Below are 14,375 nucleotides of genomic sequence, written 5' to 3' on the forward strand. Positions count from 1 at the left end.
AGCCAAATGATTACTTAGTTCAAATTTCAGATCTAGGTTAACACAATCATATAATCATATCAATGTAAAGTGCGGAATATAAAGAACACAAAGATATGATGACCAGGAAACCAAATCGGTAAAAACCTAGGGAGGATTTAACCTTGCTATCCTCAAGGTAAAAACCAAATCCACTATGAAAGAATTGAAATTTGTACAATAGAACTTAGACCACTAACATTCTATTGCTACCCACCAGTAAAAAACTTACTATCATGACCACATGCAAGCTTCGAGACCACGGACTCCTTCTTTCTTGGATTCTACAGCAAGTACAAGCACACCCGCTTATGTATCTTTAAGCTTTTATTGCAGCAAATTATGTTATATTAACTACTCATTTTTCTCATCATTATTCAATATGGGACTTTACTCACACATGTTACCCAACAATCTCCCCATCACATGTGAGTCTCTGCCTCTCTGTGGGTTTCAAGAACTCTATGTGGGCAATGAACAAGTTCTACTCGCTCCCCCTTGCCTAATTATGGGTTTTTCCCTTCACTAGTTTGTCATTCATGGACCTTCAAATGTCAACTCTACACATCTTTTATCCTCCATGAGAACCTCACACCTCATTATTGCCTAGCACCATTGGAAATAATACTCATGTTGGGGAAATAAACACCTTAAGGAGCTTTCTAAAATAATTAATATAACATATAGAAATACACTTTAGCCCAAAAGGCCTAAGCCCCAATGGGTTATGTACTCAATTACGTTATATTAACTACTCATTCTTCTCATCATTATTCAATGTTGGATTTCACTCACACGTGTAACCCAACAATTAGGGGGGGCTCTAAAGATGGTTGATGCTCATCAAATTTGTCCTTTAACAGCCACTGACTTCTTTTCTTCTCTCATATAATCATATTTTTGTCTTTGTCTTTCTAACTCTCTCCCCACTCAGATCTGTGTTCTTCTATATTTCATTTCCTCTTTCCTTTATTTCCAAGTTTCGCCAAAATTTATTTTAGTCCTTTTAATTTACCTTCATTTATTATAGTCCTTTAACTTTCATGTTTATTCAATTAAGACTTTCTGTCAACGTTTGTTTTTTTTTTTTTTAATTTAGAAAATAGGTTTATATCATTAATTGGATTTTTTTTTAATTTAAAATTTTAAAGAAAAACAATTGAACCATTAACCGCAACATTTAACAGAAGTTGATGGAAATGCCCTATATTGAATAACCTTGAAATTTAGAGAACTGAAATGAACGAAAGTAAAACTAAACAACTGAAATGAACTCTTGTGAAACATAGAGAATATGTTTTGCATTTTAGTCTTATTTTTAATGTTGCACTTGATTTTGCATGTTGCCAATTAGGGGGTATGTAGCCAACCCACCAAAACCGACCCAACCTAACCCAACGGGTTGGGTCGGTTTTTAGGGCTTGGTGGGTTGGGTTGGGTTACAAAATTTTTTTTTGATAACAGGTCGGGTTGGGTTCAAGTCATAAAATTTCAAACCCGCTAAACCCAACCCAACCCACACATAATTTAATATATGTTTAAAATATATTATATAATTAATAAATCTTTTAATTAATCAGTTCTCCCTATCTTATATAAAAGTCAATTAGTTCATACAAACCCTAGGTCATTTTCTCTTAATGTGTTGCCTCCCACTCCCCTCTCCCACTTCACTCCCTTTTGAACCCTAACCCTCTCTCCCTCTGCTGAGCCACTGTCATCCATCAGTTATCATTACCGCCTCGGCGGTGGTTCTTGTTGGAAAAACATAGTTTGTAATGCATACAAAACATATGCAACGGAAAATTAATGAATCTACTTCATTCGCAATTGATAATATATACTATGTAAATTTCAGAATATAAGAACAAGAGAGTGAACTTTGGTGCGGTGAAATTCAAAATTAAAGATTAGAAGTACTTGGGTACACTTTTAATCTTCACTTCAATTCCACTTATGCCCAAGAAATATGGTCTCTCAATCAGTTTATATGTATGTGTTCAAAAGAAAATAAGAGAGTGGCTTACACTCACATACATACCATTTCATTCTCTTATAAAATTTTGTATGTTTCTCTCCTTATATATAACTGATTATCTAACTGGGCTAGCCTTTTGGGCCATTCCAATTGGGTTTTAATATGTGGCTTGGAATAGGACCAAAATGGAACAAATTAGATACTAGCTCCAATGGGTTTTGGGTCTTTCTGCCAACTCTTGATAAGCCCAAAATTACCATGAATTATATTTAATACCACTATATAAATATAATTGCACTCTAGGCCTTATTAATAAATTATATTCCAAGACTTTATTATACATACAACCCTTCATTAAAATATTCGTAGTAATACAAAGTTATGAATGTTGACTGCCACTTTGAAGATTATTACATCTTAATCATTGAGTACCTGGTTTAATTCTTTAAGTTATTCATCATATATTTATGAAATTTAATTTCATAAATATATACTTTAGTAACTTCTTACTAAAGTAGTTAGGCCTAATATTCTGAATAACTAAACCCATTAAACTTATCTCAATGGAATATTTTATATCTCCGTTAAGAGATTATGAATTCCATCTTAAGAATATATGTTCCTTCAATACTAAATGTGGATGCCCAACATACTGAGGTTTTGATCGTGACTTTAGATCTCACTCCTGATATATCAAAGCAACCTACGCTTCATGATTAAGTTCATTATTCTTTCAGGATTAAGAGTTGATGTAAATAAAAGTTGTGAAATTTATTATTCATTTGACAGTCATTAGTAGAATAATAAATCTCACAACAATCCAGTTCAATATGTCTTAACACCTAAAACATATCAACATATCAACTAAAAGTCTCCACCTCTATAATCAAGACAAATCATCTTAGTTGATATGTTATAGTCTTCATAGATGAAATGCTAAATTTCATCACAGACTTCGAACTAAAATTCTGTGTTTACAAAGAATTTATGATTTATATCTTCTGTGACTAAATTACATACTATACATCTCATGAACTCTATGATAATGTTCAAATATTCATGTTACCATTATTTTAAATAATAATAAAACAACTTTATTAATCATAACATAATGTCATACATAGCATCATACAATAAGATTTAAAGTGCACATTGTGGTGGGCCTTTTTTGGTTAAAGTGGGCTAGGCTGCCTCCAGTAGTATTGGACCCAAGTATTCTGAGTAAAGGATTTGAGACCGGTCCAACTGCAACTCAATTTGATCCGGCTTGTGCACAAACTATGTCTCGTCTACCAAGAGCACACTTATGGCGGGCAGAACTGTTTCAGATGGGTTGCGGCAGGCAAATATGATAATAATAAGATAAAATAAAGTACTTTGACATCTTTATTAAGGTAAACAGATAATCCCTACTTAAGAAAAGATAATCACAGTTTAACAACAATTATTTTACAAGAAAAGTGTGGGAAACAAGTGGGTAATATATGAGTTTATTGAAAGAGAAAATAAATCAAATTAAATCTGGTCTGCAGAACCAAAACCAGAGAGGGAAGAACACCTCTTCTCAAAGTAAATAATCTCTTAGGGAGATCCTGCCGTGAAAATTAATTACTTTGAAGGAAGTGGACCTGAATGGTTGGTACACAAGAACACTCTTTATTTCCAGCAAGAGAGCAAGATTTTGAGAGGGAGAAAGGGAATCAACCTATTGATGCATGCCTGCCGTTCTAACTCTCTATCTTTTTCTTTCCTTCTCTTCTAATGTTCCCCTTTCTTATCTTTTTCTTTCTATTTCTTTTTCTTAATACTTGTTTTCTATTTCCTGGTTTTCAAATTTCTAATCCCATGGTGCTTGTCGTCCCCCCTTTTCCTGTACATGGCAATGGCCTCTTTATAGTGCCTGCTGTGACTAGATTTTACTATTTTAGGCCTTAACCACCTTTGTCTGGTCTAGGTGTACCTGCCGACCACCACCGATCCGTCTGTGTGGCACCTTTTCCTGCTATGGTGTGGGTGTCTTCTCTCTCCCTATCCCTCATGGCATGCACCTAGTGGTTCCAGCTCAGCTTTGCTCCTTTGGGTGGTATGTCATCCTAACAGGACACTTCCCCCAAAAGAGCCCTAGCAGGAACCTCAAAATATGTTTTCCCCTCTCCTCACCACTAAACCATACCCTCTCACCTCTGACCCATGACCTCACCATGTCCTGTATTGGCTAGGTACATACTGGTGAGGTCTAGACCTTACATGTGCTTCTCTTTCATGTATGTCCAAAATCTACCTACTGCTCATGCGTTTGCCGTGGCTGTCCTGCACAGTCTGTCGTCTGTTTTTTACTATTTTCTGGTTTCCCTTTCTTTTATGACTTACCCTATTCAGGGGCTGGGCCTTGCTTGACGGTGGGCTTTGCTTTTCTTCAGCCCACATTTTTCCTACTACCATCTCTTGTCGTATCACTCTATCATTCCTGCTGCAAAGTTGTTTTGCCTCAATCTAGCTGGGCCTCTTCGGGCCTGCTATTTATTCTTCTCCCAATGGCCCAGTACGGCCATTGGTTCTTTTATTATATTACTGGCAGGCTCCTATGTCCCATTTGTTTTCCCTTGGACGTCCCGGGCCCGTTTTCTTTCCTTGGGCATCCTCGGCTCTTTTCTTAACTTTGCATTACCATAGGCTTTTACTAAATTCTTTGGGCTTCCTCGGCCCAATTACATTATCCCTCATCCTTAGGGTTCATGGGTTTGCCATCAACCCCTTACTTTGGGCCTGCCGTGGCCCAATCTCACTTTTCCACATCATATACTGCTCATGGTTTGTTTTTTCTCTCTTTCCGAACTCCTTTAAGCCCATTTACTCCCTCAAGGCCCATTTGTTCATCTCATGGGCTTGTGATCTATTATTCCTGCTGCTTGGGCTTAATGGGTTTTCTATCCGTTTGCCAACTCTTTTCTGTCCGTGTTGTTGGACCTCTCCCTTCCCCTTGGGCTTCCAAAATGGCCATCAACACACATATCCTAATAGTTCTATCTTTCTGGTGGTAGCACTCTCTTCCGCTATTAGGTGAAGTTTCTCGATGTTCTCTCTCTCTCTCTCTCTCTCTCTCTCTCTCTCTCTCTCTCTCTCTTACCGTGGTGGATCAGTATTTATTTTTTGCTTTGTTGATTTCTTAGTTTTCTTTCTACTGATTTTTAAATGATTTTGTGTTGTCTCAACCACAGGTCTCTTTCTTACTCTGGTGATTCTCTCGTCCGATGTTAGGTGCAGGTACTTGGGTTTCTTTCTCTTGCTCTATTTCTCTTTTTTTGGTTTCTCTCTCTCGCTCTATCTACTTTTCTCTCTTGTCGTGGTGGATCAATGTTTAACTTTTGCTTTGTTTATTTTAGTTTTCTTTTGGTTGAATTTTAAATATTTTTGCTTTGTCTCAACTTACAGGTCTATTTCTTACTCTACAATATTTTCTCTTGCCAACTTGTTGTGTCTCTTTCTCTCTATCTTGATTTGCAGGTTTGTCTCTATCTGGCCCTCTCCCTATTGTTTTTACTATTGTTGTTTAGTCATTAGAGTTGTTTGCCTTCAAGAAGTTACATTGATACTAATCTTTGGGTTTTTTTAATATATTTATATTTATATTTTTTCTGCTCAATTTAATAATAATAGTAATAAAAAATATTGTCCAACCCATAGGTTCAACTCGACCTAACCCGACCCATATGGGTTGGGTTGGGTTGGGTTGGGTTGAATTTTTTTTTAACCCACCATAGTACGTTAGATCAAAAAATCCCCTTAACCCATCCCAACCTGACCCATGCACACTCTTATTGCCAATTGTCTCCCAAAACAGTATAGTTTTGAAATGCCAAATGACCCAAATAAGTTTGCCACCACAAATTTGAAATAAAATTTAAATTGGGGTAGTTCAAGTGATCAACTCAAATTAAATTTTTTTGGTCTACTTTTTTTTTTATAAAAAATTATTTTTTTAAAAAAATTGATATTGGAATTCTGAAGGGATTTCTGATACTTTGTAGACTGTTTTGTAGTTAATGACTTGCTTATAGGAATTCTATAGATTTGGGCCAACCAAGCCTCTATATTTTGAAACAGCTTTGTGGAACCATGATCTTTTACATCTTCTTTATAAAGAGCCTTTTCTGATGCTGAACCATATGGTGCCTAAATTCTGCTATTCAGATGAAAATTCAAACCAAGGTTTACCTACTCATAACAACCAATAGCAATATGTCACTTAAGATTTTTTGTGAAAGTATTGTAAAAATGTTGTATATATAACATTTCTCATATTCTAATGAAGCAAAACAGATTAAAATGAGTTAATGAGATACAAGATATTGTAACTTTAAAATCACTAATAAATCATGTTGACCGGATATTGTTTTGTCAAATGCATTTCTTAGCCTGCCGAAGTTTTTCAATTATTAGTATAGAGTAAACAAATCTCACAATTGTTGATGTGGCCAAGTGTGGCAACTTATTAATGGATAATGACAATGTGCCAACTCAAAAGTTGTGAAATTTGTCAAGCATTACTCGAAGTTTTGCATGGCACTAATTAGAACTTAATACAGGGCTATTGCACAACCCAATAGAGCAAACATAATTGACGAATATGCGAGTGAGGAGGTGGGCAAGCCGCCATTGTCTCTCCTGAGGAAGAGACCTTGGTAAACAGGCAGGTTGATTAAAACCAGCAGACCACATAAAAGAATCTGCAATAATGTAAATGATTCTGAAACCGAAGTTTGCACATCCGTAATCACCCTCTTCATTCCTCCAACAATACAGAATGTGTTTAGCAATGCAAGTGTTGCTAAAATGATTAAATGACAAACTTTGGAGAAGTACCACACTCCATGATCTCTTGCTCCATGATTCGAAAAAAGATTACTAAATTCGATGTTTTGTTTATTTGGCAATCACTGAGGTTTGCACGGCTGCTTGTTTCAAACATTCATGGAAGTATGGAACTCATTCGACATTGGAAAGCGCAATACACATCTGTCCACGTGGCCATGGGGCCCAACTTTCTCTGTCATTATAACTATGTGATTTTTTTTTTTTTAATTATGGTAAATATCATTATCCATATCGGTATTTTTGAATTTTTGTAATTGATAAAATGCATTAAACCTTTATTCAAGCTTGGCTGGTCGACAAGTCCTTATTCATGCTTCATCGGCAACTATTCCAGCTTATGTAATGCAGTGTTCCTACCTTCTTGGCATAATTTTGGATGGGATAGACAGAGTAAACCGTAACTTCCTTTGGGGGTCTTCGGACTCTTTAAAGAAAATTCATTGGATTGGTTAGCAAAAGGTTACTAAAACAAAGGAAGAAGGGGGTCTTGGCTTGCAGGCGGCTAAAGGAAGAAATCTTGCACTTCTTGGAAAGCTCAATTGGAGGTTTCACACCGAAGGAGATGCACCTTGGGTGCAAGTCTTAAGCAAGAAGTACTGTTCGGGAAGAAGATTGAGTGCTGCAAACCCCAACAGCCTTCCTTGTTCCTCGGTTTAGGCAGCAATGAAGAAAGGTATGGGCACATTTGAGAAGGGCAGTAGGTGGACAGTTGGAAGGGACAGTAAGTTGAGTTTGTGGTATAGTAGTTGGTTGAGCAAGGGCCCCCTCCGAAGTCTTATTCAAGGGCCGCTTTCTCGGGAAGTTAATAAGTTGGTAGTTAAAGATTTCTTGAAAGATACGGGTTGGGATTGGAAGGGACTTTCGTTTGAGCTTCCTTTGGATATCAAAATGTTGATTCAAGCTACTCCTATTGCGATTACAAGCAGAGGTTGTGATAAAATTGCATGGGCTGACTCCGCTCAAGGTAATTTTAACTTGAAGAGTGCCTACAGGATTGCAATGGGGCATGAAGAGAGCCCAAAATTCAGTACTAGCTGGATATGGAAAGCAAACACCCTTCCAAGAGTTAAAACATTTCTTTGGATGTGTGCCCACAATAGTATTGGGGTTAGGAGTTGCCTGATGAGGAGAGGTGCATGTGAAGAAGCTGTGTGTCCTATTTGTCAAGAAGCGGAGGAATCAATTTTGCATGCTATCCGAGATTGTCCTTGGGCTGAAGCGGTATGGAATCATTTGGGTAGAGTAGAAGTTGACCAGGAGTTTTGGAGAAGTGAGTTGTTGGTTTGGCTTAGCAGGAATGGGAATCATAGAAGCACATCAACCAATATGAATCCACCGTGGAATACCTTGTTTTCTTTCGCTATTTGGAATATTTGTAAGAGCAAGAACAACTTCATTTTTCAAAGGAAAAGGCTAAACCAGCAGCTGCATGTTGAAATCCTGAATCAAACTTTTGAATTCATTCATTGTATAGCCTCCTCTAGATTGATGATTCGTAGATGTGTTAAAAGGATTAGATGGGAAAAACCTCATGTTGGGTGGATGAAACTCAATACGGATGGGTCGGTGTGTGGCAGTTTGGGAGTGGCTGGATGTGGGGGAGTAATAAGGGATGATTGTGGGAATTGGCTTTTGGGATTCACCAGGCGTATAGGAATTACTAATAGTTTTTGTGCTGAATTGTGGGGCCTAAGGGAGGGTCTTATTATGTGTTGCAATCTCAACATAGCATCTATTATTGTTGAACTAGACGCTAAAGCTGTTATAGAGGCCTTGAGGAATGATCAGTATGTGAACAATATTATTTCTCCTATATTAGATGACTGCAAGTTACTCAGCTCCCGCTTCAGTCGGATAAAATTTAATCATTGCTTTCGTGAAGGGAACCGTGTTGCAGACTCTTTAGCTAAGATGAGCCTTAACCAAGAAGCAGATTGTATGGCTTTTAATAGTCCACCTGTGGATGTTTTAAATATTTTTGAGGATGACTTGTATGGAATCTGTTTGAACAGGTCTTGTCCTACCCCTTTTGTAATCCTTTAGTTGTTTTAATGAAATCGTCCTTCATCCAAAAAAAAAAACCTTTACTATAATGAATGAAAAGTACTCCCTCAAGAAAAATTATAATAATGAATGAAAGCACTATGCTTTAGAGAGAGAGAGAGAGAGAGAGAAAGCCTCTAAGCACACGTTAATGTTAATAGAACTAGCATGTAGTCTTGTGCATATCTATAGTTAATAAATATGATTGATGTCACATTATAAACATAATATTAAACAAATTTTTGAATTAACTTTTTTTTTTTTTTTTGGTTAAAAACTGACACAGAAATTTGTAAGGCTTATGTAACATAAAATCTATAGTAGTTATAGTATCACTCAAAAAAATGGTTATTTATTGTGTTGCTGACACAACATCAATCATATGAATTGTTATATCATACAATACGAATTTCATGATAACAAATATAACTAGAAACACACACGAGATTGCTATTGAGAAGTGTCAGCCAAATATAACTAGAAACACACACTAGAGATATCATACAATGCGAATTTCATTAATGCAAATAAGTCAACGTCCATGATAACAATATTTGAAATTTGTACAAAATTGGCGACAAGTTGAGCTCGATCTTGTTCAAAGCCATCTTGTGCACCTTAAATAACTGCTGCTTTTAGTCTCCTCTTCAATTCTTTCCTGCATGCAAAAAATAAAATAAAATAAAAATCAAACTCACCGTAATTAACATCATAATCAATTTATATATCCAAGTTTTTGGCCATAAAATTTTATAGAGTACTAAAATTTACCTCATGAGTTGCCTGTCAAGGGATGAAGCTGATAAAAGCCCTCTATTCTCTTCAGCCCTCCTTAGAAGGTATGGTATAACTATCTCCACAGGGCCAAATGGCATGTACTTACTAACTTGAAATCCTGCATTTCTCAAACCAAAGGAAAGTGGTTCTGACATTCCGTATAATTGTGCGAATTCTAGCTTTTGGCTTACCCTTCCAATACCTAAATCATGTGCTTTTGCCACTGCTATTTTCCCTATTTATCATCAAAACTTAAATTAGATATAATGTGCCAAACAAACAGTGCATTATATTACAAATTCTTAAAAATTAAAAGTGAAAATTCTTCACCTGATTCCACATTATGAGTTGCTAGAACAAGTGCACCAGGACCATTGGCAATCTTATCAATCATAAAAGAAGCACATTCATTATAGCATGCATGTGTTTCTTGTATGCTATTGTGAATAGGAGATTCAAAACCTAAGGAAGAAGCTAGTTTTCTTTCACTTGACATATAAGCTCCTCTGACCAATTTGAAACCCATTGGGATTCCTATGTTGTCTGCAGCCTTTGATGCCAGCAACAATCTTTCTTTTGCATCTTTCAAGTAAGCTTGAATTGTCCCGTACATGACAATGTTATCATATTTGTTGTACATGATCGCTGAAGAGTATGTCAAATAATCAATGGCTGGTTGAACTGACGTATGTTCGGCATCAATTGTCAAAGGGACATTGGCATCTAGACACTTTTGGCATATTTTAAGTAATCTCTGGTGCCCTAGTTGGAGATCATGTTCTTCTTCTAATGTTAACGGTTCTGGCCTTTTGAGGGTGTGATACGTAGGGCTAATATCAGAGAAAATGGGGAGGGTATCTAGCTTCCATGGTAGATTGAAAGAAGAGTCTTTGTATTGCCATCTCAACAAGTCACTAACCCGTTCAAGCAGCTTCATGGGACAAATAGCAGATAGTTTCACAATTATAAAACTCACCTGTTGAATGGGAAGAAAAAAAAAGGTCAATTATTCATATCAAACTTCACAAGAAAGTGACAAAGAAAGTAATGAAAAACACAAATCCCACTAGCCTTTTGGCAAGTCATCAATGAAAGTTTCTATAACACCCAAACCCAATGATTGCCTTAGTGCATCAAAGTAAAGCCTTTTAGAGACAAGTTCATAAATGTTTATAGTTTGAATTGAAAAGTAGTAAAATTTAAAAATATTGACTTCAAAATATCCTATGTATGTACAAAATTTAATCTTCAAATAGACTTCTAGTAGTAATCATAGATATGTCCACACTTAGCTTACTTTTCAACACATTCATCTATAACAAAGGATGGAAACATTACAATCCATATATACCCTAGTTCACTATTGTCAGATCATATTTGCAATTATTATTGACTTATTTCTAAGTAGACTAACAATTGCGGTTAATCTTTGTTACTGTCACTGCATCACAAGTTGAAAACTGGTTCCACAGGTCCACGACTAAAGATTGGCTTTTTCCAGACATAGAAGTACTTGGGGCACATATATTCATGACAAACATGTCCCAACCTCATCTCATATCATATATCCTAAACTTATTTGCTTATTCGGTTTTATCTACTTGTGTTACGTCCTTCTCTTTGTTCAAGAGTGGATTACAATTTCTCCTTACCTAACCAAATTATAAATTCCAAAAACAAATTATGGTTAACGGGAAAAAAGAAAAGTAAGATCTTTGATATTTCAATCTCTACCATCTTTCTCTTCACATACTCATCAAAGTAATATCTCAAGCAGTGAAACAATTCCACGAAAAAAAAGGCATATATCAATTATTAAAAAAATTAGAAAATTCTTTCAGATTATCTCACGCATATACAATTCACATACACATCATCAATCTCGTGTTAATTGTGAACTCATTCTTAAAAATACAAACACAGGTTGTGAAAATATAGATATTGTGTAAAAAGAGTGCACGTACATCAACATGTGTGAATCAATAATTTCCCATAAAAATAACCAAGAGAAATAGCTTACAGAAGATGGTGGAAGAGACTTGGCTATCTCAACGGTGTCAAGGAAGGCTTCCAAGTTTCGATCACAGGACTGATTGTCACTGGCATATTCCACAGCATAAACCAGCATGGCTCTAAGTCCAGCGCCACCACTGTTCAGGCTCCGCACGGTGTTTTCAGTGGCCAAAGCGTTCTCTCCTGCACAAAAATGCTCGTAAAACGTGTGCTTCACAAAAGCCAACACAATATCTCTGAAAACCTCCATGTCCATGAGCTTGGAGTTCATGACCCACATTCCCAAATCCACAATGGGTTCCATGGACGCCAAGTGCAGGTTGGCTGTGGCTCGTAGGAGCTTTGTGGTTGACACAGATGAGAATAGCTTCTCAGCATCGTGGAGGTTGATGTAGGAGGAGTTGTTTGTGTTTGCGGATAATGCAGCAAGGTGGTTTTGGAGAATGGATTCGGGCTTCTCTGTGAGGTTGATGGAGATGGAAGAAGAGGCTGAGGGTGAAGCGGAAGCGGCGGTGTTGAGAGGCTTAGGGGAGAAGTAGCGGAGAGAGAAGCTTTTTAGGAGTTTCTTTTGAGACAAGGCACGGATTGCCATCAAGTTCCACAGTTCTCTCTTCTCTGGTTTGTTTTTTGTTACGCTACCAAGAATAGGAAGGAATGAGAATTTGAAGGAATCAAGAGAATCTCCACTGGGTCTATGCCTTTGTATGGGACTTGGAGAGTGGTTATATAGAGAATTACATGGTAAAACACTTTTAACTTCTTTCACTACTTTACTGGATGTCAAGTTATGAGAGGTGAAACGTTATTCTCATTTCATCTTTGTGGTTATTATTAGACTTATTAATCAGTCAAAGATAAAAAATAATAATAATAATAATTAAATTAAATTAAAAAAAGGGGGGTTACTTCATCTTTTGTGTGTGTTAGGTGGGATCAGTGGGTAGGAGACACAATATGATTCAATTGAATAGTAGTTATTTTTATGGTTCATAGTTTGATGCTCCGTCTTTTTCAAAAAAATAATTCACTTTTCCATTTTAGAAGATCTAAAAATGATTGTTAGAAGGAACAAAAATGCTTTTTTTGCATAGAAACTATAGTGGCAAGGTAATTAGTTTAGTGCAAGTGAGTAATTTCATTTTAATTTTTTTTAACCTTGTAGGAAACTCTAGAATTAAATTTTGGGGGGAGTTATTAGTGTCAATGTGTCATGAGGGTTGGGTGTACCGAATAATATTTGCTTGCTTATGGAGTAGTAATTAGATAGAATCAGAGAAGTATGAAGTGGCAATTGTGGGACCACAAAAAAATTGTCAAAAGACTGAAAATCAAGGGTGGAACTTGCTAGATTTATGGGGTTATTGACCAGGTAACACAGGAGAATGGTGAACATGTGGGAATTAAATTAGAGAAAAGGGTCAGATACACACTACAGGCTTCATGTGAGCGTGACGTCCTAGTCTCCAGCCTGTCTTAAAGAGTGGATCAGTGGAAGATTATGTGGCTCCACGCGGTCTTAGATGCTAATCATTCTCGCTTAATAAAGTATGCCTAACGCTTAATAAAGTATGCCTAAAAGTGTGAGGTACTAGAATTATTCCTAAATAAAACAGTTGGATGGAATCTGAATCTCACACTTATTCTAGTAACTGAAAATAGGAATCTGACAATCCTAGTAGTTAGGAGGAATCTGTGTGTATGCTCCACCAAGAAAGCAACCAGCAAGTGAGGCTTTGGTTGGGACCAGTTGGAAGTGTGGTTATATGGGGAATTAATCAAGCTAAACAGTAAACTTAAAGGGTGAACATGGTAAATTAGTCGCGGTTGAAGGTTAGCTGTATGCCCATTTGGTTGGAGCTTTTTGGGTCAAAATCACGTTGACTATTTGAAAACATGACTATATATAGGACACTTGGTAAAATTTTGAAATCGTGTAATTTTTAGCCTTGTAAATATGAAAAGGTGCATTTTTTGCATTTTATTTTTTGAGCAACAATTATAAATCTTCACTTTTAAAAAATAATCAAAAAGCAAAAAACTTAACCAAACTCACTTTTGGCCATGTGTCAAGATGGGATTGTCCATACAATAGTCTAACTCGTTAGAAGCAAGAACTAACTACCAACCATTTTTGGGTCTTTATAAATCAAAATACAACAGAAGTAAGTATTTGTCGTTGTTTCCCTCAACTCTAAATAAATAAATAAATAATCCAACCTTTGTTTTTAGATCAAACCTTTCGAAACCTTACTAAAGTCATCTATGCCAGAAAATTGGATAGACATTGAGTCTTAAGATATTGCTTTAATATCTTGACAAAGTAATCTAATATGTCATGGATAACTATTATTTTGTGAAACTGTGAAGAGTGTTTCATTGTCAAATTCCACTATATACCAATGAGGCGTGTTAGAAAACTAGAAGCTTACTTCTCGTGTATCTTGAATTTTGAATCTTATTATGTCATCAATGAATCATTTTTTTCTTTTTCTTTTTTTTGGTTATTCAGCTAAATTTGAAAGCTAAACTAAAATTATGATGATATTAATATTAAATGGAAGCAAAAAATTAAGATCCTATTTAAGAGCCATCATATAGGATCTCGCTTCTCATCTACATTATGATACCATTTTTCTTGCAGCCACATGGAACTCCCTACAAGTCCAGACAC

The 14,375-nt window shown here is 36.2% G+C and overlaps 1 protein-coding gene across 1 annotated transcript; it reads right to left on the reverse strand.

The window, feature by feature from the left end:
• Positions 1-9,282: 9,282 nt before the first annotated feature.
• On the reverse strand, positions 9,283-12,382 carry LOC126726880 (proline dehydrogenase 2, mitochondrial-like). Its single transcript, XM_050432286.1, has 4 exons — positions 11,712-12,382; positions 10,022-10,667; positions 9,686-9,926; positions 9,283-9,572 (listed from the first exon to the last, which is right to left on the reverse strand). The coding sequence occupies exons 1-4, from the start codon at positions 12,294-12,296 to the stop codon at positions 9,533-9,535; spliced, it is 1,512 nt and encodes a 503-aa protein (XP_050288243.1). The 5' UTR covers positions 12,297-12,382; the 3' UTR covers positions 9,283-9,532.
• Between the last annotated feature and the right edge of the window lie 1,993 nt (positions 12,383-14,375).

The sequence above is a fragment of the Quercus robur genome, chromosome 5, assembly GCF_932294415.1.
Source record: "Quercus robur chromosome 5, dhQueRobu3.1, whole genome shotgun sequence".
Classification (NCBI taxonomy): Eukaryota; Viridiplantae; Streptophyta; class Magnoliopsida; order Fagales; family Fagaceae; genus Quercus; species Quercus robur.

Bases quoted from the DNA above. Each gene is read 5' to 3' on its own strand.
- LOC126726880 (XM_050432286.1), bottom strand. From the start codon at position 12,296: ATGGCAATCCGTGCCTTGTCTCAAAAGAAACTCCTAAAAAGCTTCTCT. The intron at 10,668-11,711 runs GTAAGCTATTTC...CCCATTCAACAG, and splicing joins AGTCTCTTCCACCATCTTCT to GTGAGTTTTATAATTGTGAA. The intron at 9,927-10,021 runs GTGAAGAATTTT...GATGATAAATAG, and splicing joins AACTCATAATGTGGAATCAG to GGAAAATAGCAGTGGCAAAA.